This window comes from Strix aluco, chromosome 3 (genome assembly GCF_031877795.1).
Source record: "Strix aluco isolate bStrAlu1 chromosome 3, bStrAlu1.hap1, whole genome shotgun sequence".
Taxonomy (NCBI): Eukaryota; Metazoa; Chordata; class Aves; order Strigiformes; family Strigidae; genus Strix; species Strix aluco.
Genome location: NC_133933.1, coordinates 68658327 through 68685928, shown reverse-complemented (window position 1 = coordinate 68685928; position 27602 = coordinate 68658327). Strand labels below are relative to the sequence as shown.

General features: G+C 36.2%; 1 protein-coding gene across 14 annotated transcripts in view; it reads right to left on the bottom strand.

Annotated features, from left to right (window-relative positions):
- Positions 1 to 27602, bottom strand: part of HBS1L (HBS1 like translational GTPase) — a 60909-nt gene that overhangs the window by 12958 nt on the left and 20349 nt on the right. For all 14 annotated transcript variants that reach the window (XM_074819043.1, XM_074819046.1, XM_074819036.1 and 11 more), the window contains 4 exons: positions 12795 to 12903; positions 4646 to 4902; positions 4004 to 4169; positions 1672 to 1789 (listed from right to left, as the gene is read on the bottom strand). In XM_074819043.1, the coding sequence (XP_074675144.1) occupies positions 1672 to 1789; positions 4004 to 4169; positions 4646 to 4902; positions 12795 to 12903 (650 nt within the window). The remainder of the gene's footprint in view (positions 1 to 1671; positions 1790 to 4003; positions 4170 to 4645; positions 4903 to 12794; positions 12904 to 27602) is intronic.

The window sequence follows — 27602 nt, the reverse complement described above, 5'->3', positions numbered from 1 at the left end:
TGTCATAAACCACCACTTGCTGTTAAACATGAGCCAACTCTTGGTTTTGGGAACGTGTCCTCTTCAAACTACCCACTACGGATATGTTGCACAGACCTCAACTGAACAAAAGCACCCCATGCTCCAGAAGCTTAAGAATGGGTGTGAGCTCAACATCCAGTTCTCCCTGACTCATTCTGGATATCTTCATAGTGAGAGGCTGCAAAAATTACAGATAAATCGCCTCATTATACAACTGGGACAACCAGTTGACTGTGTGTTGGATGTGGATGCTTCACAGTCCACTCACACTGGAGCATGCCAAAATCACAAGGTGGAAAAGACGAGGTATCCTATTTTATCATCTAGGCAAACTCTGTCACAGCATTAAAAGCAAATATGTATTACACAGTCTACAGCACTGTATAAAAGTCAGCATGTAAGCATAGGGAAAAGATTTTGCTGGTAACCTTAAATGCTGCTAATATTTCTTCTACTTTTCCTGCTTTGGTAAGTAACAGCCAGTTACCAAGCAATAGCAACAGATGTGAACAATAAAGGTACTGCTGTCAAGAGGCAGGTGTAAGACAATTTCATAGGTCTGATAAGATGGACATAGTGGAAAGAGAGGAGAAAAGGGGGTACTTTCTCCCTTTCCTTACAGGCTTATGCTTCAGGATGCCTGGAGAAGGATCAGAGACAGCACACTGTCCTGGCCCTGAATTCCTCTTGCCTTGTCCTAGGCGTGAAATCCCCACAGCTCATATAGAGATGGCACAAGTGTGAGAACAGGAAAAGGACGAGGGATGAATTTCCCCACAGCTCTCAGCCTCGTAAGTGCTTTGTGGTGAACTTCTCCCTTAAAAAAAGGACATCCTGCATTTTCTAAATTATAAAAACTGTACCTCAGGACTTACGTGAATTAATCATATGTATCAAAAGCCAGATCCTGGCCCTGATAAGGCTGATTTGCATTTTGCTTAACAGCAGTTGGGGATTCACCTAACAGAATTCTCCATGATAAAAAAGCATCAGAGTATCAGTCTTGTAACCACATGTTTTTCTTCCCTCCCCTCTGATTTTTATTTCCATAAATTAAATAATTAACCTATAGGAGAATGGTAAGTCCCACACTGAATTCAGTGAGTAGTGCCCAATACTTCCGACTTTACCTACTGTTCCTAAAGCAACTGGCATGTAGTCTCTGCAAATGTCCTACTGATCACACTGATGCATTCTGCATAAACTTTGTTAGCTATGTTGTTTTCTCATCCCATATAAAAGACAGTGTTAAATAGAAGAATGCCTTTTGTTTGACTTCTCCAAATCTTTTTTTTTAATCTCAAAACCACTTAAAATCTTTACCTACAAGACCATTTTCACAGAACTTCTTGTTGACATATGCCACGTTTGAATAGCTTTCAAACCCAACTTTCATTTTATCAAACTACAACTTAGTATTCAAATTAATTCCCTAATAAAACTCTCCTCCAAAAAGTTATGTCCAAAGAAAAGGAACTGCCTTTAAAGTTAAACAAATTCTTTTTTAAGTTTAGAAAACTCATGAAAACTTCAAAGATACCTTAGCACCATCAATGATTCTATTTCATCTCAGATTTTAAAAGAAAACCAATTCAAGAAAAAGTTGTAAGTAATAATGCTATTCGAAAAAGAGTTTTAGACCATCTCTACCTGTGCAGCTCCTGTGATCATATTTGGAATGAAGTCCTTGTGGCCTGGAGCATCCATCAATGTAATTACTTTAGTCTTTGTCTCGAATTTGGTCATACCCACATCCATTGTCACTCCCCTTAAAACAAAGCACAAATGTAATGCATCATTAAAACTTCTTTGAAAGCTTCATAGAGATATAAAGTAAGCTATTAAAAACACAATCATGAAATTATACACTCCATAGCTTTCATTTGATTTAGTCTGCTTTGCCAGTAAGCAGACCTCTAGAGCTGCCTTTCAGTAACTCTAGTCATGAAGAAACACCCAGAACTCACAGTACTAACTCCATGCACCCATAGACTATGTCCCAACAAGCATAGTGAGAACATGAAAATGGTGCTGTGTATTTAAATCATTAGTAATTGTACTTTTAATACTTAGCTCTTCAGAAAAAGGCATCACAGGGTAACAGAAACATAGCCAAGAATGAAAAAAATAGAAGGTATGGGATTATAAGGAATACAGTTACATATTTGCAAAGATTCACATGCAGAACTACTAATTATCAAGGAGGGATCGCAGCACTTTGACTCAGTTCCACTAATTACATGTTCTACACAGCACATAGGATAGGATTCATCTGATGAAATGCAAACACCTATCATGCACGTGACAGATATCTGGGTTAGTCATCTGCGTTTTCCTTTATAGATGAAGACAGGCACTTTCGAGGGACAAAACTTCTCATGTTAGTACAGATACTTAAAATATACTACGTCCAATGACAAAAAAACCACACCAAAATAACCCCACCCAAAACCCCAGACATTTACAGACGGCTCCAGAAAGTTTTTCTTTAAAATACAAAACTCAAAGAGAAAACAGAATCAATCAAAAATACCAATTCAGAAAACTTTTCCCTTAATTATTACAATTTATCTTCTGAAGAGAAGTCTGGTACCTAAATGCACAACTGTTGGACACTAAAAGAAATCATAGGTCAAGGGATATTACTTTTAAGGCTCATGACCATTTTTCCATGAACTTTACTTTCTGTTAACATTTTACTCTTTGCAGGCAATAAATACTTGTCTCTATTTCCAGTTTCACATGTTAATTACCTCCTATCAAGGGTAGCTTGTGTTAGTAAAATAACATACTTAATGTGGTGTTTAATTACTCTACTACAGAGCTGTGAAAGGAATGGATCTTCAAAGTTTGTCTGTTTTACACCCAGCTACATCTACAGGAATTAAGAAAAAGACCCTTCCCCCCATCAGCTTTTCCTCTTTTACATCCTTAGACTATAATGTAATGACAACACTACCATTACAGTATCATCAGCCTTAACTGATGTAAGGCTACTTCTAAAATTTGTGTTTGGTCACTTCAGGATTGTTTACCCCTTGCCCGTACCTGCACACTGCCTCCTCCCCACCCCGCAGTTTTGTATGTGCACTTCATAAATTAAAGGACTCACATACACAGAAGTTTAGCCATATACAGGGCCACTGCAAAAGTGTATTTGCCTTTAAAAAATAACAGTTACACATTCAATAGGGACTGCCTTACTCCATGTTCTTCAGCATCAGTTTACATCGTGAAGGTTACCTTTCTAACCAGAAGAGCTTACGTGCTACAAAACCATGGGCGACAAGTGATTGTAAAAATATAAACACATAAGAAAATGCCTTTTTAAATTATTTTGTGAACACAAATATCATGTCTTTAACTTCCCATATAGTGTTCTAAAAGTTCTCACAGATTTTGTTTTTAAAATTAGCTTCATTGCTTCCCTATTAGATACTTTTTCAATATCATAAAATTTCAAATTTTGTATTTCAAGTTAATAAATTGAAAGCAGTTTATAAAGAATACAATTTATTAATTTAATTTATAGATTTTATATTTGATGTAATGTAAGTCACATGTGATGAACTGACATTTCACTGCTAATCCTGATACCCTTTCATAGAAAAATTTAACCTAGAACTTTTCCATACAATGATAACCAAACTGAGAGAAATTTGGCAGCAATAAACCAGTAAGACAGCTTCAAGTGAACTAACTCAGCTACTAGAAGCATTCCACACTAGTCTTACACTGCACTCCACAGCATAGAATCACGTGAAGAAATACTCAACTTCTCATTCACATTTCTTATGACCAAATGAGGATATTATGTTTTCTTTTGATAACATGTACTTATATAGACAAATAAAAATATTTGGTAACAAATATTAAGTAAATACTTCTAAACATTTTAGTAGCATTATTAGCGGATTGGTATTTCCTAACAAATGCTGGTCTTTCAGGAAAAAAGGTAATTCCCATTAAGAGATATTTCTACCTTTCTCTTTCTTCACCAGTTTCATCCAAGACCCATGCATAAGCAAACGAAGCTTTGCCAGCCTTCTTAGATTCCTGTTCATATTTGTGCATAGTTCTTTTGTTCACATTTCCCAAAAGGTAGAGCAGATGACCCATTAAAGTACTTTTACCTGCATCAACATGTCCTATGGAGGGAAATAAATACATAAATTTTATTAATTTACACATTTTAAATATAGTACAAGAAGAAATATAATAAAACATATGAAAATCACATGCACTAATAATGCTTATGCAATCCACAGAAATTCACAATCCTGCAAAATAAGAGGTACAGAGAGACAGTTTATTGAAACAGTCAGCACGACAGCCATACAGCACCTCAAAATTCACACTAAAAAGAACACACTGCAAGAATGAATCCAAAACAAAGTACTTTTAGCTTCCTTTTGACAGTATAGTAAAATCAACCTCACTGTTCTAGTCAAGGACATCTGAATGTACTTCATCCAATGAATAACAGTCAAACAGATGCAACTAAAAACAGTGTAAGATTTTCCTTCCCTGGAGAGAGGACAGTTTTGCTTCTTTATCACTTCTAGATTCAATCAACAAGGTTTTAACCTCTCTGTTTGTCAAAAATGTAATTTTTCAGTATTACCTATTACCACCAAATTAAGCAGCTGCTTTCCTCCTTGTCTCTTCTCCAACTCTGCTTTCACATCTATTTGTGGTTTCGTCTTGCTTGACTTTTTTACTGGAGTAGGCACTGTACTCTGCTCTTCCAAAACCTGCACTGCTTGAGGTGAAAGAGTAGATTTTGAGACTGCCTCAAGTACCCCAGAAGCCACACTGGCATCTTCTGTTAACAGTCCTTTCTGAGGTGTGTTAGCATGGCCATTTTCTTCAGCAATCACACTAGGGAAAAGAAGAAAACACAAGGAATGCAAATGACAAAGCAGCTGTGGAAATACAGGAGAGAAATTGAGTTTTCCCTTTGCTATCACATAAACCCCAGACAAAGAGTATGTGATAAGCCCATTAAGGTGGAAGTGATAAGCAGCTGGATACAAACTGCACAGATACCAGCTCTGAACATCCTGTCTGAAAAGCACTGTATACAAAAGCAAGATAAGAAATAATCTTTAAAATACATGAAACGGAAACAAAAGCTTCCCGCAGCCACTTCTTTTAACAGAGAGGGAAAGGACAGTTGTTCAGAACAACTACAGAGAGCTAGTCATCTCTGAAGTAAGAGCCCAAGCCAACTTTGAAGCATCAATCCTAAAACAACTTCCACATACACTACAGGTACTGAAGCTGAACGTAGCAATGTTCTATTGTGAGAACAGCAATACAGCACAAAGAGTAGATACTAAGAACATCTGAGCTGCAATTTAAGGTGCAATGCTTACACAGAGCCATAACAGATGAGTTACATTTATCAATACTGAGAAAATTTGTTTTATGCATAAAATAAGGCACCTATGACTAAGGAGATCTGGATTCCCCAACTCCCCTTCTCTAACACCCTGGTCTCCCACAGATCACCACACTAACCCTAACAGTAAATAATCCTAAATATATTATTCTCTTACACTCACTCTTTTTGTCTCTGATTTGTAAATGAGGCTATTTTCCCAATTTACACAAGAGTTCTGAGAATATACAATATGATTCTTCAACTGTTATGGCAAAGATGACCACTAAAAACAAACGTGAAGTAACATCTTCAAGAGAGCAAAAGCTTTCTTGCTGCCTGACAGAGCTCCATGGTGAGGCATTAATGTAAGCAGCAAGACAGGAACAGAAGCAGTTAATACAGCTGTGACAACATTATATCATGGCACACTCCAATATACAAATCACTGACCATTACAGTATATTGAAAATACCTACAAAATACTGTATTTTTAGCCAAGCAGAAGAGGCTTCTTCCCCTGGAAGCCTAAAAATCCTTTCTAATGCAGTACCATCATGCTGCGGGCTGCTTTCTATGGAACAGATTCATTCAGGCTCTCAGACTCAAGTGTCTCCACAACCAGTGTGAATTTTTCATTCTCCACTTTCTGTTTACGTACCACAATTAACTTCCCAGTTTTCCTCTTTTTAACTTCTATAAACAAAACTACTTATTTCAGTACTTCAGTATCCCACATCATGACATCTCTGCTTTTATTTGACATTACTTCTCATTTTCTGTCTCCATAGGAGATTTGCATTGCATTAGTCCCTTTCCATTACATATATCTCAGGAAACAATATAGTCCAAGCATGTTAGTCTACTGAACAAAGCCGTTCAAGAGTTATGATCTAAAAAATTAAACCTAGGAAATGTTCAGACTGAATGCAAAATTAGCCTCTCACTACAGCACTAAGCAACACAGGACATTTTATAGATCTCCCTTTCCCCCCTCAGTTTCAGAACCCACCTATGTAATCAGTACTGCAGCAGACTGATTTTGACACCTTTTTCATAAGGCCCAAAGCCAAGTTTTTCTCCTAATTATGAGACCTCAAAGCAGAAATGTGAGCACTCTTTTTTTTTTTTTTTTTTTATCGCCCCTGGCTACAGCTCCGCAGTTCAAGGCCAGGGTCTTGCATCAAGGCTGGATACACAAGCACATTTCTCAAATTAGCTAAACAAAGACCTTAGTTTATGCCAGCTATGTCAGTTGCAGGGGCACAGATGGTACTTGTGCTTCTGCATAATGGATAGACAATTGTGTTTAAAGTCTATTCACAAGAACTATAAAAATATTCTCAACCACTTGAAGGAGAAGGACAAGTTTATATCAAACTACTGTCTTAGGTCACACCATCATGACATTTTAGATTTGACAATATGAAACCAGCTGTACTGTATGTCCCAGCATAGCCTTAGACAAGCTCCAGTATATAACATTGTATCTTGGCAAGCTATAAGAACCCTCTACAAGAAGATACACTTGATTCCCTAAATTCCAAAAATTAGCATGTCATCATTGCTTTAGATGTAGCTATGGAGAAAGGTGATTACACAAGAACTATTCCACAGAAAAACAGTCACTACAGTTATTTGTGCTTTCTTTTACTGGAGAAGATAAGTGCATTTCTATAAGGCTGAAGACTCTTAATTTTTAAAATTCCTTAAATAGTACATTAAGTTCAAGCTGAAAATCTACTTTGGAATGGCACAACAATGATGTTCTCCAATGTCTCTTCAGGAAAATTTTACTTCATGAAAATTGACTGAAAACAATCAAGTTGCTAGAAGGTAATACAGAGAATTGTGGTGACAAATTTTTCTACATGTTTTAATAATGTATTTAAAATTATTTGAATGATATAAAGTACACTGGATCATTTTTGCCTGAATCATATATTAAGAGAGCCTCATATTTACAATTAATTTGCACTGGACATCTTTCATCAAGATTAAGACTTTCTTCCATCTTCTTCCATTTTTTCAGATAAACTTCAGTTCAGCATCAGTATAACATTTAGCACTTTCACACTGAAGTACTATGACTAGTGCCAATATGTAAAGGTCACATTGTGATGCAAATATGGTATTTTATATTGGTATTAAGTTTTCTTCCTTGAAATCCTAATACTTGAAGTTCCGGAGAGAAGTATTTGATAAGAAGCCATATCAAAGCAGCCTTTTCAGTTGGCAATAGTTTTATCTCTTTTTCAATGTCTGCATTTCTTCCCAAACCAAATTTTCAAAAATGAAAAAAATTAAAAGGAAGATATTTAGATGAAGCTGCAAGTAATGTGACCCAAAAATATAACTCTCATGTTTTTGTATGGTTTTCCAAAATATATTCAAAGACTGTCACAGCAAGCCTATTAAAAGACAAAAATGTATTTTGAAAGACAGATTATTTGTAAACTTCTAAATTCTATTTTGTTTAGCTAAGTAATAGTTTTTTTTCTAATCCCAGGTGCTGAGATCTTCTTGCAGTCCAAAGCCTCTGTCAGTAAGGATTCCAAAAAACAGGATGGATGCCGAGTGTAGAATTCAAACTAATTACAGCACCTGAAAGAATCATGGTTATTGTCAGATACAATAACCACTCTCTTAATTCTATCTTTTATTGTGACTACCACTACTTAAGGCTGCCAAAAAGTTTTTGTTTTGGGTGGTGCAAAGAAGTGCTAGATAGGAGTGAAACAATGAGTGAAACATGACTCCAGCCACCCTAACATCAGGCCTTGCTACTTTTTCATGGGTGCAATATTTGAACAGTCAGTACATTGCTCCATTTAGAGTTTTACAGGTTTCAGATACTACCATGTTATGGAAACCTGAAAACAATCTGTGCCATGATAAACTAAGACTTGCCATTTCAGAGAAGAAACATCAGAATGCAGAGAGTATATGATCTACGTACAGAGCATCTCTGATGAGATAATTCAGCTTTTTGCTGACTGATGCCAGGGAAAGGGAGAGCGAGTTTATTGCTAGGTACCTAACGAGGAAGACGGGCAGATGAAATGTGCAATTCCAGTGGAATCCCACTCATGGGAACTTCCATCCCATTGAATTTCATGAAGAGAGATGCAGCAATAAGACCCTGACAGTTAGTTATTCCTCATGGCAACCAGATGAGTAGTTTATTGAAAGCCTGGTAGCAGCTCAGAAAAATGCCTAGGAGCTTCAACTCTAACAGTCAATGAAAAAATGAATGCCATTGAAAATGCTTTTCAGTAAGCCTTTTCCACTGAGATTTTTCAAAATTATTGAATTGAAAATTTCTGTCAGAAGACAGAGCGTACAGGATAACATACTACTACCTAGTACGTCACTAGTGCAGGCAGTCAACTGCATTAGCAAGCACCTTCGGTAACAAAGTTCCAACTTGGTTTGAGTTGTGCTGAATCACCGGATCAAGAAAAAATTTATATTTGGAGAAAGAGCACTTCCTAACCAATTGTTTGCATTTTCGTATGAGAACCTGATAGAACTACCAGGAGCGGTCTCAGTTTGCCAACATCTGAGCCTGTATGCCACATGACTGCTAGCTGCTAAGGTGAAGCCATTGATTAAACAACTCATGACATCTTTGAAATGACAGAACCATTATGCACCTTGTATGTGCACTAAGGTCATGTACTCAAGAAAGCTTGAACACCAGCAATTCAGGCACAAATGTCTAAAGAGCTTACCACAGCTTTCTGTTAGGAAATCCGCAGACATACAAAAGCCTGACAAGGACCAACATTTAGTCAAAATTAAAACTGCCAGGCCAGAAACTTCCTATGTTGTCTTGCCAATAAGGACCACAAGAGTAAACTGAGTAAAATGTCATGGTTACATCACTGTTTTCTGGGGAAAATTAAGAAACACAACATAGGTTGTTGTAAGACATGTCAGAAGACATTCAATCTCACACAACTGTTGAAAGGTTCACACTAGTATGCATTCAAAGAACCACCTGAAAGCTTATCTGCTGAAGATTAACTCTGCATAATTTAACTTTTAAACATTATTTTCAATTTTCTAGTCTGGATGCTTAGTGAATTATTTTTATACAAACGACTCTTTCGGAGTACTTACAGTCATTACAGGAATGTCTACATTTATTTCCCCTTTCAAAATTATTAATTACACAACATTGGTCAGGCTGGTTAAAATAATCAGCCTTTTTTACTAACTTCTTCTGGCTTCCTTCATGACTTAAGAGGAAGAAAAAGCCTGGTAAACAGTTTTGCTAAAGCATCAGAAAAACAGTTTATCAGAAGTGAGCAAACTCCATTTTCTGTAGATAATCCCACTAAGAATACCCAGCAACAAAGGCAACCGATGCTTAAAGCAATTCATGACTTCTAATAATCCATTCATTTTAAATGAGATTCATTTATTATTATGAGGTTATACCTCATAACAAGACTAAATCATAAAGACTGAAAAGCTAGTCAAAAAATTATTACTTTTGTTAATGCTAGGCCACTGGTTTTAAAAACACAGTTCATGAATTACCTTTAAGGTCCCATAAAAGGTGACAACAAAAAGTAGTTCATACATACTATACAATCACATTCTAATGGTGTATGCACTAACACCATACAAATATTTGGGGGTGAAAGTAGGGGGCACAGTTACAGGTATTTTAGAATCCAAACTGCTATGAATAATTTATAACACTGTGCTTTTGGTCAGTGATACAAACCATGTGCTTAAAAATCTGTGTTATTATAAACCCTCTGCAGTACATTTATCAATGCAACAATAACACAAAAAGGGTCTGAAGAGAGCCAAAAAACCCAGCCTTTCTTAGGTGTTTATTAACACAGATTCATTCTGCTCCCTGACAACTCACCCTTATGCTGTGAATAATCCAGAAGATAACTGCAGAAGAAAAAACCCAGCTCTGATACTCATGGAGTTGAGGCAGGGGTTTATGTTTTGCTTTGTTTTTCAAGTTTAGAAATGGATGTGTACAAAGTCATGACAAGCTTGCAAGACAATGTTAGTGCTTCAGCTAACTACAATATATTTAGCAGAGACATTGAACAGAGACTGCAGAAAGAAGCTTAGTCAAGGTCCAACTGTTAGGAAAAAAATCAGGAGAGCAAATGCCACCATCCTACAGCAGAGAAGGAAAAATATGATGCAAATACGGTCAAGGCCTCCTCCCCCATTCTTCCTGTCAAGGTCCTAGTGCCTTGGCAGCTCCTCCACAGTGGTCTGTAGGACAAAAGAAGGAGGCGATCACTGACTCCTTGAAGCAGGGGTCTTTAAACATGCAGATAACTTCACAGCTTAAATTGAGCTTTCTTCCATATTTATTGATTGGTTGTGCTCCAAATCTCATGCTCTTTTACAAATTGCTCCAGTTCTTACTATTCCTCTCACTTAAAGCTAAATGCCTACTGTGCATCTAGTTTTTACAGCAAAAGAGGTTTGTTCTTGATTAGTATTTCAGCAGTACCATGAAATAAGTGAGGTGAATTAAAAACATCTTCACAATATTGAGGATTTATCTAAAGGTATTTCCAGAAGGTCCTGAAGGCTTAATTTTTTTGTGTCACAAAAATAGTATGTCACTAAACTGGAAGCGAGCATGATACAAGCTCTTCCAGGGTCCCTGAAGAGAAGCAGACTGGCTGAGAACCATGTTAGAGCCAACCATCTTTCCTCAGAGACTGAATCATCACTAGCCTATCCAGGAATTAGTCCACTCTACAGATGAGGAAACATTCTTCTTATCTCTTCCTTCCCTACAGAGCAGGCACACATACCCAAGGTGTGGCAGCAGCTGCTAAATAAGCATAAGAGATACAAAATTCTGTATTTGCTCTTTTTTATAAACCAACATTTTAAATAGTCATTATTAGAGATGCAAAATTCAATCACTATTATCCAGGACTAGCTGGAAGATCTTTTTCACTCAAGATTCCTTTCTTTTTATAAATTTATATCCAAATTAATTTAATCCACGAAAGTCCCCATGAAAAACTCCAGCTTATAAGTGTAGTAGAAACACCGGAGATGAAGGTGCCATGATATTGACAGGAATTTCGTGATCAAGTCCAGTTGTCACTCCAAGTCACTGATTAGTAGAGGCCAGGGGGGAAAAAAAAAAGTTCCCTTTTATATATTGCAAATCTCAAACAGCACAGAAAGAGGATTTTGAAAGGCCCAGAAATTTTTCATGTAGAGCTTATTGCATCTAAGCAGCTGAAATAAAGTCATGTGTCATAGCAATCACATTTAGCAGTACAAAGGGAATAACAACATCAACTTCACACTTTGTATTAAAAGTGCTTAAGAGGCTAAGTAGATGTAACTGCTTGTTTTCCACTCAGTTATCAAACATGCACAAGACACTGTAAAATAAAGACCATGCCGCCCTCTTACTCCCAAAAATGCTTTCCAGATCAGAACTACAAACACTGCAGTATGAGGTGAGGATATTGGCACTGTTATGCTTCAGGAAAACTTTTTTCCTTAGGATGAACTATGGAATTTCTTGCCACAGATTAGGTGGCTATTACAAGATTGGGTTCAAAAACAAAATAAACACATCCAAGTAGGAAAAATCCATTAACCATTCTTAGTAGAAACAGCCTAATCAAAAAAAAAATTAAAAAAAAATGGTGTGGAGCCACTGAGCACTGTATGTAATGGCATTCTACGGACTGTATTCCCAACATGCATGCCCTCTCCTTATATATTTCTTTAAGTATTCACTGCTGGCTACTGTTGTAGCTAGACTCTGATCCAGATGTCTGTTTTCATGCTCTCACAAGACATCCCCCCAAGATTTCCAAGTCAGGATAAAATTAGAACTACTGCTCAACCACTCTAATTTAGCTAAAGCATAAGGAGGACCAATTTCTTCTCTACAACAGTTGTACCCTGGACACCTGTTAAAGTTAATAAAAGCTGCAGAGGAAGGCAAACTTTAGCTGTAAGTGATTGTTCTCCCCATAAATTATTCTTAAATGAATTACTTCCTTTGAAGAACTCGCAATTACAGTTAAGATTTATTGATTTCATAATTCCACTTAGAGAACTAAATTTAAAATAAACGAACCTCAAGAAAGTTCAGTATTCTATGAAGCGGATGTTTAAATAATCTGACTAGCCGATATCTCTGCACTATTCATAGTGAAAGGATTTGTTAAACTCAAAACGTGAGGTACTATCTTCTGAAAGTAATTCTGAGTCAAACAAGAAGCTGAGATGGTTAGTTCTGAAGAGTGACACTAAAAACTGCTGTAAAAAATAGAAAAAAAGAAGAAGAAAACTTGCTACAGGTGCATCAGTCTGAAAGAAGAGCCGCTGATGTACCTTGATGTGCGAGGGCTTGGCTTACCATGGAACTTCAAATCCCATAGACTGTTTCTTTCCAGAGACTGTCATTTTGGTAATTTTTGGCACAATTTCAGATTCCATTCTGGCTGACTGGCAATCCCTTGTTTTTCCTAGTAATAGACAAAAAGTAAGTTTGAACTTAAGGTTGTGACTAACAGGCGTTAAAGTTTAACAAGTTACATTACTTCTCTTCAACCCAAAGATACCAGTCTGTGATGATGAATTCTCACACTTCAGTGTCTTACTTGCATATATTACATATTTATTCAAAATAACCTGCAAACAGTTGCATTGTGAAAATCTCATCTGTATCTCCAAGCATTCACATGACACCTATACCATTCAAGAGCTTTACTTGCAGCAGTTCTGCAGGATACCAGAAGCATTTCATACAGTATGAGGATGAAAAAACACTCTGCAGCTGCTCACTAGCTGATTAAGTTAATTCTTATTTAGAGTTTTTCTTCTGCCTTAACATTGTGGAGCCTCCAGGCTGTTGTAAGGTAAAAAAATGTCTACCTCAGGTACTGCAAGCAGCAGCACAAGCTATGTGTGGGCTACCAGGCCTTCCCTGAAATGTGGAAACAGAGTTGCCTTGTACTGAATTACGCTGAAGCACCCAAGCAATACCCAAAAGTTAGCTAATTTAAAGGTTATTTAGAAATAATTACCAGAGTTGAGTAACTTAATTACTTCAAAGGTATCAATTTTTACCATAACTTAAATGAAAACACAATTACAGTAAGGTTCATTCTTAATTTTGTGAAACTACAGTTTCACAACTACTAGCACTACAGTGCTATTGGTTTCTTATCAAGCTGTAAAAAAAAAAAAAAAAAAATTGCTCTGGGGAGGGGAAGTTTAAACTCTTTTTTTCCACAATTCCTCCTTTAATATGTTAAGATTCCTTCTGTCTTCAAGGAAATGGGCTTCCAGCTTTACAGCATGAGTGACAGTGGCTGTACCTTGTGTTCTAAAGAATGTTATACACACAGGAAAGTAAAACAATAACCTGAATTCAGAATTAAGCTGCAAGTTTTAAACAATCTTCATCTACAGATGTATCTGAAAACTAGAAAAATGCCACTACTCTTCCAGTAATAGACCCACTGGGATAGAGTCAAGTGAATACTTACTTTGAATAAACAGTTAATCTTTTAACTATTTTAGATTACTACTGTAATCTGAACTGTTGGGAGTCATTTGGTCCTACTCATTTAAGTTAACTCTTTACTGTGTTCTAAAGTACGATGGGTACACCTTTAAAACCACAGAATCATATTGCTTCGCAGGTTATATATAAAGCTGCGGTCAAGGCTGCTGAAGATTTCAGGTAAGGAAACAGAATACCACAGACATGTCTATAATAGACAGCATACCAAAAAAAGCTGTTGTGCAACTTTTTCTAAACAATCACACTATAGATTGAGACATTCTTATTTAACTGATGACTTGGTCTTCATCTCCCTCACTTTATTATCTGCTGATATTCATTTTATTTATATGCCACCTGGAAATCTCTGGAAGAAGTAGACTGTATGTGTATTATTAATAGTTGCGTACCAAGTACACTGTAAATAAGAAAAAACAGTAAGACAAATAAAGGCAACAGCATAAATCATGGTTTACAATAATCACAAATTATGTAACTGACAAACAAATAGTAGAGATTCAGAATATAAAATTATCACATCACTGGACAAGGACTACTAGTTAAGCACAAAGATTTTTGTTTCATCTTCAAGCTCCTACATAGGTCACCTACAGAATTTTTTAAATATATACTTAATCACCTGAGTTACAGTAAAAATTGCATTACTTTTGTTGCCAACTTGGTATATTTTTTTCCACTTCAATTCTAACAATTTTCAAGCAGCCATCACTTTCAACTGCCATTCAAACATGAATGCTTTACATGTCATTTGAAAGCTGAATTACAGTTAATTCTCAGAAAACACCATGTTTGAAATCTTGGTCCTAGGAACTAATAATTACAAAAAACACAATTAAATTGAAATGAGATTAATTGAAATAAACCAAGACAAAAATTCATATCATAACTTGAGAATAACTTGCAATCTGTTAGCAATATTTGCTACATATGATGCAAAATCAAAAGTCAAAGGTTTTACAAAATACATCTTTTTTTCAATTTAGAAATTAAGCTTCACTCTGTATAAATACTGTTGGGGTGTTCAACACTGATCCAAAATTAAATGTACAAGGAGACAAAATACATTCAACAAATCAAGTATTCGACACAGAAAACAGAAATTTAAGATTAGAGATTAGGAAACACTAAAAGTTGAAAGAAGATACAAAAATAATATTACAAAGAGCAAGAGAAATAAAATAATGGTCCAGCAACAGCACTGACAGTTTGCATGGGTTTTTTCCTTTCTTTATTTATTTTTATAAAGCACCAATACTTCAGCACACGTGGAATGAGGAAGCAGACCGGGATCATATAAAGACAAACCAAACCATAGAAGATAATCCTGGAATGGTGGCATTCAAATAGATGCAGACAACATAAGAATTATTAGCAACTCTACTGACAGAATCAACAAATATCAGTTTCTGACTTCAATGTTTTTATAACCAAGTACAATAAAATCAAGCAGCACATTTGAGATAAGGACCAAGTCTGGTTTTTGTGCACTGTGGGCATCATTAAGGATTAGTAATTATGGGCTTCATTACAAAGGACACAAGGGTGGGGAAAGGAGTATACTTTACTATCTAATCTATAGGGCACCAGAGAAAACTGCATGATAAATTCTTATCTGCTTTAGCAGGCAAAGCAAAACCTATTCAGCACTTAACAGATCGCATGCAAATCCTTAAACTACACCTTGGAACTAAAAGGAAGTCAATGCACAATGCTGATACAATTCTTAAAACACTTCTTAATCAACAAGCAGAGTATCCTATGTCAACTGAAGTACACTACAAACCTGGAAAAAGCGTAGGAGCAGTAATCCCAATCTGATTAGGGCAAGAACAACTGTCAGGAAAATTGGGAAAGGGAAAGTATATAAAGGATATGTAAGTTTTTGTCAAGAAAGGCATTGGACACTCTTAAACACAACTTAAGTAATTCAATGACAATACGTTTCCTAAATCAAGAGTACACATAAAATAAAAACAAAGAAACATCTTTCAAACTCTTCAAGCCCCAATACCTCCTTGCTACATTTCATTACTCTAGCCTTGCAAAAAAGTAAAAATAAGAGCGGATCACATGCAAGTAAATGCACCATCAGTCAATGGTGTCAACTGCAGAGCAAGAGATTTTACTGAAGAGGACAGTCCATAAAAATTCTGGCAATTCACTAAAGAAATTTTCCCTCCAGGAAAACAGAAAGTATACATTCATAAATTATAAAAATGTAAAGGCTTGTCAGCATGATAGTTCTCACAATTCAGAATCTTTAAAAAACAAAACTTCTAGCCAATCTTAAGCAAACTAATTTTCAGACAGATATTTGGTATTTAAACTGCACTGACATCAGAGTACCTTAGTGTACTGTAGTTACAAGTCAAACATTATTCCAGAACAAAATATGTACTGATGCACCTTGTCTCACTGTTAAATTAGGATGAGCCTAATACCAAAGGAAACACACAGACCTGCACTGACATTACTCCAGTACAACTATGTCAGTGTGTGACAGCTTGACAACCAAAGCTCTCTTCCCCTTTACTATTCTTCTCTTTGCTTTTACCTTTCCTGTGACTGTCACTTGGTCTTCTGACTTAAGAGCATTTTCATATAGTCAAAAAGTATTACTAATGATGCCTGCTATAGCTTCAAAATTATAAAAAGTACAAGCCCAAAATCTGATGGCACAATAAAGTACTTGCAGACTGATGAACAGGACACAGACATATATATGCAGGAAGCAAGTAAAACATAGGGACAGTCTCTAAAAATTAAAACTCTCTCTGGGTGTTCAAGCTGGAATAGCAGAAGTGTATGGATATAGTTAGCCATCTTCCTTTAGTGTAAGCAACTCCCTAGATTTTGGATTTCCTTTGTAAAAATGGTTCTAAGGAGTACCTGTAAAAGATTTAAACAAACAAATCAAAATACTATTTTGGCTTCTTTATCACACATAACAGACTTGAGAAGTTCTTTTTTTGTTTGTTTGTACACTTACATTGAAAGTAACAGGAAGATAAAAATTGATCTTTTCTCTAATTCTGTTGGACATATGGAAGTTATGTTTCAGTACCTGAGAGACTTAAGTGTCAGTCTACTCTGTTCCCAGGTAGTTTAGAGGTGCATAAAAACAACAGGAGTCTGTTAAATAACCACCATTTCAAGAAAGACATGTTGATACCAAGTGAAGTAGAGATACTGGCATATTTGGAGAAACGCATACTAGCACTGAGTATTTAAATCCACACTGCTTCATACCTTTTCAACAAGAGAAACAAAATGCCATCATTTTCGATTCTTATACACAGAGGCTTCTCCTCCCAATTTGTCTTCGCCTCATCAAATTGTATAATGGCACTGAAACTTTAAGCTCAACTACACCATTGCACAGAGAAGCCCGCTTCTAGTAAGATGAAACAGAATTTTTAATACACCTGAACTCAGCTTGAAAAACAATAAAGGAAGAATGTCAACATTTAAACATGTCTTGAATCTATGCCTTTTTAGATGGCACTCCCATTTAAATAAATCCATGCCTACACACAAAACAACTACTAGTAGTGTATCAGCACTGGCAAAGGAATGCACCTCCAAGGGAATTATGTGCTAATTAACTCTGACCAGACTGCAGTTTCTTTTTCTTTAAAGCTTTAAGTCATTTACATGCTTTTGAAATTTTGACTTGGTTTATACTGATTCTTCTATTTTCAAAAGTGGTATGAGCACTTAAAGAAGGTGGCTGCACACTATTTCAATTTTAATGGGGCAGGGGAGCCTAGACACTATTGACACTTCATAGACAGAATTAATTCACTTAGTCCTGTCTAAACCAGCACTGCCATGGAAAAATATACACGCAACACCATGCCTTCTGATCTAGAAGATACAGTTTGCAACCCCTGCTCTGCTACAGTCTTTCTATACAACCACAAACAAGCCACTTACACCTTTGTCTACTGATTATATGGCAACAGCCACCAATTGCATGAAAGAAAAAAGTGCACTGGTTTTGTGCTGGTTTTGAGCACCATGTCATGAGCTTCTTCCAAATATGTTTCGTGAGTCACTGATTAAAAAAAATATTTTTTGCATACACTACTGGCAGTGCAACTATTGAGTGTATTAGTAACAACAGAAGCACAGACACAACAGAGTTCTGTCTGACAAGCAGATTTAATAACTGAGGCCTCCATCAAGACAATACTTCCTTTCCTATATACTGTGCTATGATTTAAAACTAATTTTAAGGCCCTACAATTGTGAAAACATTGCATATACGGACTACACACGAGAACCAGATGCAGAGATGCCAGCCTGATTACATACAATTTCATGCTCAAAAGCAAGTATCACCCGTTTGCCCACATGTATGTAAGTTCACATTAACAACTAATACAACCATCCATCACTGTAACCAGCTATTTCAAAATTTTATTGTAATATAGCCCAGCTGACAAATTTCAAACTGTTTACATACTTCTATTTATGCCATAAACCTCACAAGCTTCTAGCCTTTAACTGAAACCTTTAATTTGCCTTAAAAACAGTAAAGTGTATTTTTCTCCCTTCAAACTTCACAGCACATAGGAAAAATAATAACATAAGAAAATGTAAAAATTTGTCAAATTAAACAGATACACTACTGAAAATAATATTTTTCTAATTCAACTGAACTATTTGACACTCATAAATTCTACAAAATGCTGTAGGACATGGTGGCAACCTGCAGCACAGTTTAGTTAAGTTTGCTATAGAGCACGATGATCTTCAGTGGCAGTGGTACTGAGTATTAGTATTACCAATACATCACAGCACTGGGAATAATATCAGAAGTCCAGGACTCTCAACCATGTCCTACCAGTACTTAACATGACTACTGAACTTGGAACATCCCAGATTTCCTAAATTTACACAGTTCGCTAATCTTTAAAACATTCTGCCTGCATCTAATTTGCCATGCACTCATCCCTATAGCCCATCATTCAAATTTCTTTGGATGTAACAGTTTAGTGACAAAGTCTGCTGCATGTGTGAGAAGTAATTACAACACACAGGAATGCTTTCTTATGCAAATATATAAAGCAATATAGGATAATTGGTAAAGGAAAAGTTAAATGATTTAGAAAAGTCTCTCCCACTCTTCTATGATCCTAGAAACATCAGCAGCCCTTCAAGGAGCACCTCTGATAGCAAAGAAACACCACCTAGCTCTAATAAAACTGTCACATGTGAAAAAATTTCAAATTAAATATTACTTTAGTATTTAAATTATACCAGTTCAAAATACCCATTTTTAGAAAAACGCATGACATTATACTACTATGAACTGCAATATACAAATGGATGCTACCGAACATCCACAGCACTTGTCAAAATAATGCAACAGTCCAAACTAATAGAAAAGGCAACTTGCTAAGTCACCCCCAGTGCTGAGACACAGCCATTCTAAAGATACTACAGAAAACAATTCTCCAAACAAGAGCACTGAACTTTTTCTTTTTAAAAGAAAGGTTATTTCCTAATAGAAACCACAGTCAGGGGTTTTCCAGGTAACTTTGTCTTGTTGTTATAACTATTACCTTCTTCTGCAAAGTTTCAGACGGTGAATATGACTTTTTTTTTTTCATGAAACTGGGAATAGGCATTTTCACTGAAAAATGCTGAAAATAAAAATATCTACTTGCTCCTGACTACAAGAATTCTTTGTTTTGTTTTTAAGGTTTGATACAGCGGGAGGGAGGAGGGATAGAGCATGCTATTCAGTGATATTCCTAAGTATCTCCAATATGGGCCAGTTCTCTGTGGCCCACAACACACAAACAGCACAGTAACTTGCTACCCCAGGACTGAAGTTCCAGAAACAGTTTGCTTCATTACGTGCAGCTGCAACAACTTGATGTGCAGTAGGCACAGTCAGAAGGGCTGGCAGCCTCGCCTGTTAGTTAGCTGTCACTTCTCATTGCTCAGGCTTTACTTTCAATACTTTTAGCAAGTTGAACTCTTTAGTCTGAAAATTTGTTCAAGTGAGGTACCTGCCTGGGGCTGGCTGACTGTTTTTATTCCCCTCCAGACAGGGAGGGCAAAAAACAGTCCACGAAACTGGAAAAGATCAGACAGAACCTCTTATTTTCAAAAATGGCACCTGAAGAAAATATTATTTGCATAATCCTTCAAGTGGTCTTTTCACCTTCTGAAAATCCACTCAATTCGGTCTTAGAAAACAGTTTGCACTGGCTCTTATGGCTTAAGTTTTAACAACTAAAGCCTCAAAACACTTTTTCAGCATTCAATATGTAGATGCTGTTGGTATTTTTGACCATGCTGGACTTGGTTGTGTCATCTGAGAGCAAATCCTACCTCTCCTATGGTCTCTGAGGTTTTCTACCACATCAGTAAACTGGAGGTGTGAATCTGCCCCAGATAATCATAAAAAGTAAACAAAACTGGGGGGCAAGAGAAAACAACAACAGTATACGGACCACTGGCAAGCAGAAAGACAAGCAGATTATCAAGGACAGACAAGGACTACAAGAATGAAAAATCAGTACAGCAGAGAAAATTAAATGAGAGCTACAGCGACCATGAAAAAATTGACATTAGTTAACAACTGAACTTCGGGAAAAACTCCATGTAATTAGAGAAAGTAAGAGGCCCCGTACTCAGTGACAAGTTACATGCAGAGCTAAACATGAACAAAGGAAGCAGAAGATCAGAACTGAAGATGAACACAAACTACGGGTGGAAAAAAGTGAACGTGGAAAATAATCATGGCCAATGACTGGAAAATAGGTAGGAAACTGGGAACAGCTAGATAAGGGGTTTGAAATCATGAAGTGAAAAAAATGGAACTGCAATGAAAAATTTGGAATGACATGAGGAAATGTTGCGTTTAGGGCACAAACAGGAATTAAGCAAAAAAAGTCTGAACATTACTAAATAAATTAGAGGATGAGAAGGCCACAGACCCTGACATTAGATCAAGTTGAAGTGAATGGGGTGGTATGTGTTGTAACCAGGCAGTAACATTGTCTTCCCTGTCTGGAACTTAGCCAAAATTTCTGGACTGTCACCATTTCTCTTGCCATCAACATTTCCTCCCTGCCTGAAGCCAAATGATACAGAATACCGCAGTCAGCTACTGCTGCATTTTCTTGCTCTCCTTACCTAAAACACAGAGCTTCCCAAGGAACTTTTCTGGCCATCAGGACTTATTCAAATTACATGTATTCAAATACTCAAACAGCACAAAATTAACGTTACCTATTAAAGCTATTTCTTCTCTGTGACTATTGCAATCATTTCATTCAATGGTGTTCATTTAATTTAGAACGTCTGATGTACCACACAAACCTTATGTCTCTGAGAATGATGTAACATACATTTTTATATAAAACTTTTTACTGACCTCTATTACAACTGTGAGCATTCAGCGTTTTAGCAAATTAAACTCGTATGTCTCAATATCTGGATGCTTAATATGACATTCCAATCAGCATCTATCTCCAAGAAGTTATGTTTAAGCCACACATGTCAACAAGGAACGCATAGTTCAGCTCTGTATGTAGACCATTGGTATGGTCTTTCCAGAAACACAGATAATTGGTCTGCTTTACATTCACAGTTAATATATTAGGGGAAAGAAAGGCACTGCCACTGGAGTAAAACTCTCAAGATTTCCAGTTTCACTAAGTCAACACCTCCTGCGTAAAAGAACAGAGATTTGCTGCACAGAAAAGGCAGATGGGGGAGGGGGGTGTCTGTTTTCTTCTAGAGTCTACACAAACATCAGCTGCCTGCTTTTGATGTTTCTGATACGTAAACATGTAAAGGTCCAATAGGAATTCACAACAATAAAACCAGCTGCTTTCTCATCCGTCAAGTTTTCAAAAGAATGTCCCTGCGGTATTTCTCATACCTACTGCTTATAGATAAATGGACTAAAATCCAGTCCTTCACATAATCGTAACTCAGTACAACTCATCCTGTAACTACTGAAACCTTATTTGTGGGAGGTGTATTGCTTTGCACTCTAGCAATGCCAACGATGCCCCTTCTCAATCCGTAACTGAAGCTACGATCTGCTGTAAAAATAATTTATTAGCCATTTGCAGTTGTTCTGTAACAGCACCTTTACTCTCCCACATATACACAGCCATAAGTCGTTGGTGGTGTTTTCTAATTCAACGAATTTTTCTTAAATGACTGTGAATTGTCTTTCACTGAGATTTAGAAAAAGCTCGGTCTGATATTTCTGAAGTGCAACTTCCTACCATAAATGGTCATGTAAAGAGCAGAGTCAGCACTATGGGCAGGATAACCCTAAAAAGATATCCCCTTTAGCCAGCCACTTAGTTGAAGAGAACACAAAGAGTCCATGCAAATTACAAGCATTTCTGTTAAAACCCTGGCCCAAAATGAGTATGCAAAACTGAAAGTACAGTATGTACGTTCTCTTACAATTATATTGAATTTCCAAAAATAACAGACAGCAATTTCAGGTTTAATTCTTAACTAATATTAGAATGCCAGAGGATGGTGCTATTTCCCTGAACATCATCCAGGTAATTCAGAAACAACAGCATGTCTTTTACACACTGACATTATCTACACAAGTATGTTCCTGTTGATTGTCCTACAGGAGTACAAGGCATTCTACAAAAGAAAGCTTTCCTGATCCACAACTTCTATTTATGCACCAAAGTTACTTCAGTATGAAACAGAAGTTTAAATATAAGAATAATAGTGAACAAGAAAGGCATACCAGCAAACTGATAGTATATAGAAAGTAAAATCATCTTACATCTGTTCAACTCTTCCACAACCATTCTGCAAACTTTCTCCAGAAACTTAATGAGGTGGCCTTTTACGGTTGCAGAAGAAAAAATGTATTTATTAGTCCTGCATAATTAAGTATGTTGAAGCTGCAAGAATTTTCAGCATAAGTTCCAGAAAACTGTATTCTGCAAACTCTTAGCGTAGTGAGAACTTCAAGGTAACATTAGCTAAAACCTTATATAATTTAATTTAGGTTATCTGAATTCTTAACTATCCCACTCTGCTGATGACATTACAACCACAATAGACCCTGACTGGGCCAGGGAGCTGACATATCTGTGGGAGAATTAATCAATTTTTTTCTTAAAAGTCAGTCAAATTTGCAAGTTGTTACTTATCCATGAATTCACTTTTTTTATTTCTTTGCAAAGTTAGCTGTGTTACACTTACTTTATGCCCCTCCATGATTTCAGGGATGGCAGTGCAGATTGCAATGTCACACCATAGCACATTTCAGAGGGGAAGATTTGTGGCTTCAGAGGACCAAAAGAATAACCTAATCATTTATCAAAAATTTATCAGCTATTGAAAAAAGCAGGACTTACGTGAGACATGATTTCAAAGAATCAAAAACGTTCAACAGATTGAGTACTATTTAAAAGAAAAAAAAATCAACATCCAGCAGTAGAGCAATTATTGAAAACACTAGCTATACATACACCCACCCCCCCCTTACTGTAAATTTAAGTACAAATGCATTTAATAACAAAAAATAGACATTATTCATGAGTACAAGGGACACAGACTCACTGACTGACACTGACTTTTGCATTTCTGCTTGCAAGATTATGGTAATTAAATAGCAAATCCTCAGAGAGGTCCCCTTTTAATTTGTGCTTTTTTCCTTAAAAAACCAAAAGATAGACATACTTTACTTACATATTTTACAAAAAGTCAGCCAAAGACTCCAATTTTGAAAGCTTTACCTATAATGAAGATGAAAGGAAATGACAGTATGCATTAGAATTTCATTAAAGGTAAAGGCAGTAGGAATGGTGGTATGGGATTGCCAACAGAAATGGGACTGAAAAGATGGAAGCACATTATGTGGAACAGTTCGTATTTCAGGGGTTTTTACTTTGCATAGTGACAAAAACTGACTTCTTGATCATCCTCGCCATGCCTACCGCCTCCTACTCAATAGAGATGGAGACATCTTCCCAAGCCAGTAGTCAGGGGATTTCTCTGGGATCTGGTAAAACAGGGTACGAAGTCCTTATTATAACTGACACAAACTGTAAATTACATCATTCACAGCACAGTAAATGTTCAGACTCTTGACAGTTTTCTGGTTGCCTTTTTTTTTTTTTTTTTTTTTTGCACTTTGGCATGCTACAATCTTCCAATTAAACATTATTTTGCTATAGACACCTAATCAGCTTTGGGCGTGAGCCTCAGTTGAAAAACAACCATCTTTGTGTGAGATGCTAGTTAAATAGTTAAATGCTAAATGCTAGTTAAATTCTACAGTCCATAACCATAGTGGTGACTTGAACTCAACAAGAAATGCTTTTAGTACATTGATCTGCTTCCAAGAGGACAGAAAACTATTACTGAAGAAAAAGATACTAAGGTACAAGGACAAATAAAGTTACAGAACTTTTTCTACATAAACCATAAATATTCTTATAAAAAACAACATACCAAGGAGTACAGCAACTGTCTATACTGAAAACTGCAGTTAGACACAAGAACACAAAGTCGCTGCCAATAAAAAAACCTGTAATATGGTGAAAACTATTTTGCTATTATAAATCCCAAAATAAAAATCACTGAAAGATATTATTTTGACCAAAGAAATTAGACACAGTCATTTTCCAAATTGTCACAGAACAATGTTTAGTGCTTGTGTTTCTTGACCATGAGCGATTCTAATAAATCAAGGAAACTGACAAGGAAAAAGCTGACAGTATTCACCAGAATGGAAATAATGATGCTGGAAGGCAGGCTCCAATGAAGATGAAACCAATAAAACACAAGACTGATATTCTACAAGCTTGCCTGCTTTGCAGAAACAATTGTGTTCTATGCAAGGCCTCCAGCTCAGTGAATAAGCAACGTCTTTTAGTCTGGTTGGAAAAAAGCTTCTGAAGAAACAATAAGCTGTGAAATAGGAACTAGCATGTTACACTTAATAGGTGCTCTCACTTTTTAAAGTAGTTTAGCAGAACAGTGCCTGCCCATGCGCGCCCAAGACAATGGGAACTTTTTTCAGAGCAAGTATCTCTAGCTGTGCACATGGATGCCTTCACTTAAGTAACCACTGTAAATAAAATTTTTTAAAGAAAAAAAACAAGATGTCTGCTCACATGAACCAATAATACAGCTGATGGAATGATGCAGAAGGCACCTCTGACAGCTGATAAACCCGAACTATAGAAGTACTTCCAGATCTAGCACCTGATAAACCCCTGATTACGACAGACCTGGATTAAAAGATAGAGGATAGAGTGGAAGATATGGTATTTTACAGGGTTTTACAAAACAACATAGCTCAAAAGGTAATGTAACTTGAAAATCCTACATCTATTCCAACTAGGCTCTTGATATCCAAAACTTAAGAAGCTACGGTAAATGTACAGCCTTGTAAAAAGTTAAATGATACATTCACTGAGTTTACTTTGAAAAGCTGTGAATCTTAAATAGATTAATACATACATTTAAAAGCCACCTGAACAATTACTTTGAAGAGAAAAACGTTAAACATGTTCAGCTTTTTCTCATTTTTAATATATCAGAAGGAATAAATGTTAAGAAAGGACAAGTTGGAAACAAAGGCATTAAAAATGCATTGTTCTCCTTTGCACATGTAAATTAGGTAAAGTTAAACATTTCACCAATCTGTTCAAAGGAAATTTGCTGAGTGAACATATACCTTTCATAGTACTTGTTTTACTAGGACTAAATGTAAAATAATGAAGTAAAACACATACAATTAACAAAACCAAGCAAAATAATTAACAAGGTGCTGGTTTTCCTTTGGGTTTTTTTTTCCTCCATATTAGAGCCTAATATTTATCAGGTACCTGTTCTTCTCCTCCTTAACTATTCCAAGAGTACAGATTAAGTGATGGTGGTTTATGCCATTAGATCAATCTTCCATTATTCATCAACTACTAAATATTAACTAGCTTTTTAAAAAAATTTAACTGCAGGATCACAATTCTGCAGTAGAAATTTCAGAAAAGCTACTTAAACTTTTTCTTATATCCAATTCAGCTTAAGACAATTAAAAAGAAATGAGATTTATAAATTATTTCTATGCAGATGGGACACTTTAAGTATTCTGTTAAGTATTATTAAGTATTTAACATTAATTTTTAAAAGATAACACCAGGAGAAAACACTCAAAATTTCCTCCCTCTAGCTGAATTTTGTTTTCAATGTGTTCGCACATCATGAAATGAGGCTTAAAGTCTAGTCATGGTCTTATCTACCAGTTCTTGGTACTATGTCCATAACAATGGGGTATATGAAGATGTGTTATTCCATATGTGACTCCTCTCTACTGGAAAAGACCCTGACTGGTCATAATCATTCTAGAGAACCAGCGTTTTATTCTGCCTTACTACTGGGATTCAAAGCTCAGTTTTTCTGATATAGCTAGCTACATCACCACTAGCAGCTCTTGCTGGTACACCTTCCAGATACTCCTGTTCTTAAGCGCTTTTTTTTATATGTACCTCCTAAACTATAGCAACTCCTGCCATTTGGAAAAAAGTATACAATCTCAGTTTTGTCCTCAGGGCTACACAGATTGAAGTTCAATAGATCACAGACAAACCTACTTAACAGCAGTTGTCTTTTAACAAAAGACAAAGAATAACTAAATAAATCCACAGGAGAGGATGACCACATTCTCAAAGTATGGCTTGAGATGCAAGCTGCTAAGATAAAGCAGTTTGAAACTACCAAGGCATACTTTACTGCCACAAAATTTTCTTCTAGTTCGTTTCTGCCAGATTTTCTGTTTGTCCTCTCTGTAATATCAACAGGCATCAACATCTACTTCAACATCTCCTTTAATTCTAAAACAGAATTAGTTTGCCACACTGCTATTTTGCCCCGTTCATATATACAGTACATTTGAGGGAGGGCAAAAATGCAGAGGAAGCACTGGCTATTAAAAAATATAAAGAATATGAAGAAATAAAAGCTTTAATGTTCTTTGTTATTTAGATGTGTACTGGCAACACATTTACAGACGAAGAATCTTTGAAACCTAGGTGTGAAACTGCTAAAGATCTCTGAATCTAACTTGCAAAACAAACTCAAGCTGCATCAATGCAGTAGGCTGATCACCTATTTAATCTGCAGTCCAGATCTTCCACAGTATTAAAAACAACCTATTAGCAGAAAAAAAGGCAAACGAGTTCACACATCTATTACTACAATTTTATAGATAAATCTTTAGCTATCTGAAAAGCCACGAAGGCAATTATCCTGTACCACCACTGTACACACACTTGGCTACAACAGATTAGACACCAGAAACATATCATTCCACAAGAAACACATTATGAATGCTACCACTAACAATGGACATTATTTGGTATTTAGTTAATCTAACATTAATTAGACGATTAAGCAGACAGTAGGGTTTTCAGTCACTAACTGATATAAAATCCTAGTATAAAGTTCTAATCGTATTTATCTGGGAAACCATTGCAAGGAGAAGTGCAGATAGTGGCCAAACAGAAGCAAGCTAGCTAAAAGTAAGCTACTTGACATACATAGAAACATACATTTGAGAAGTACAAAATACATTATTAAATCTGTTCTGCATTAAAATCTAGAAGTCTATAAAAA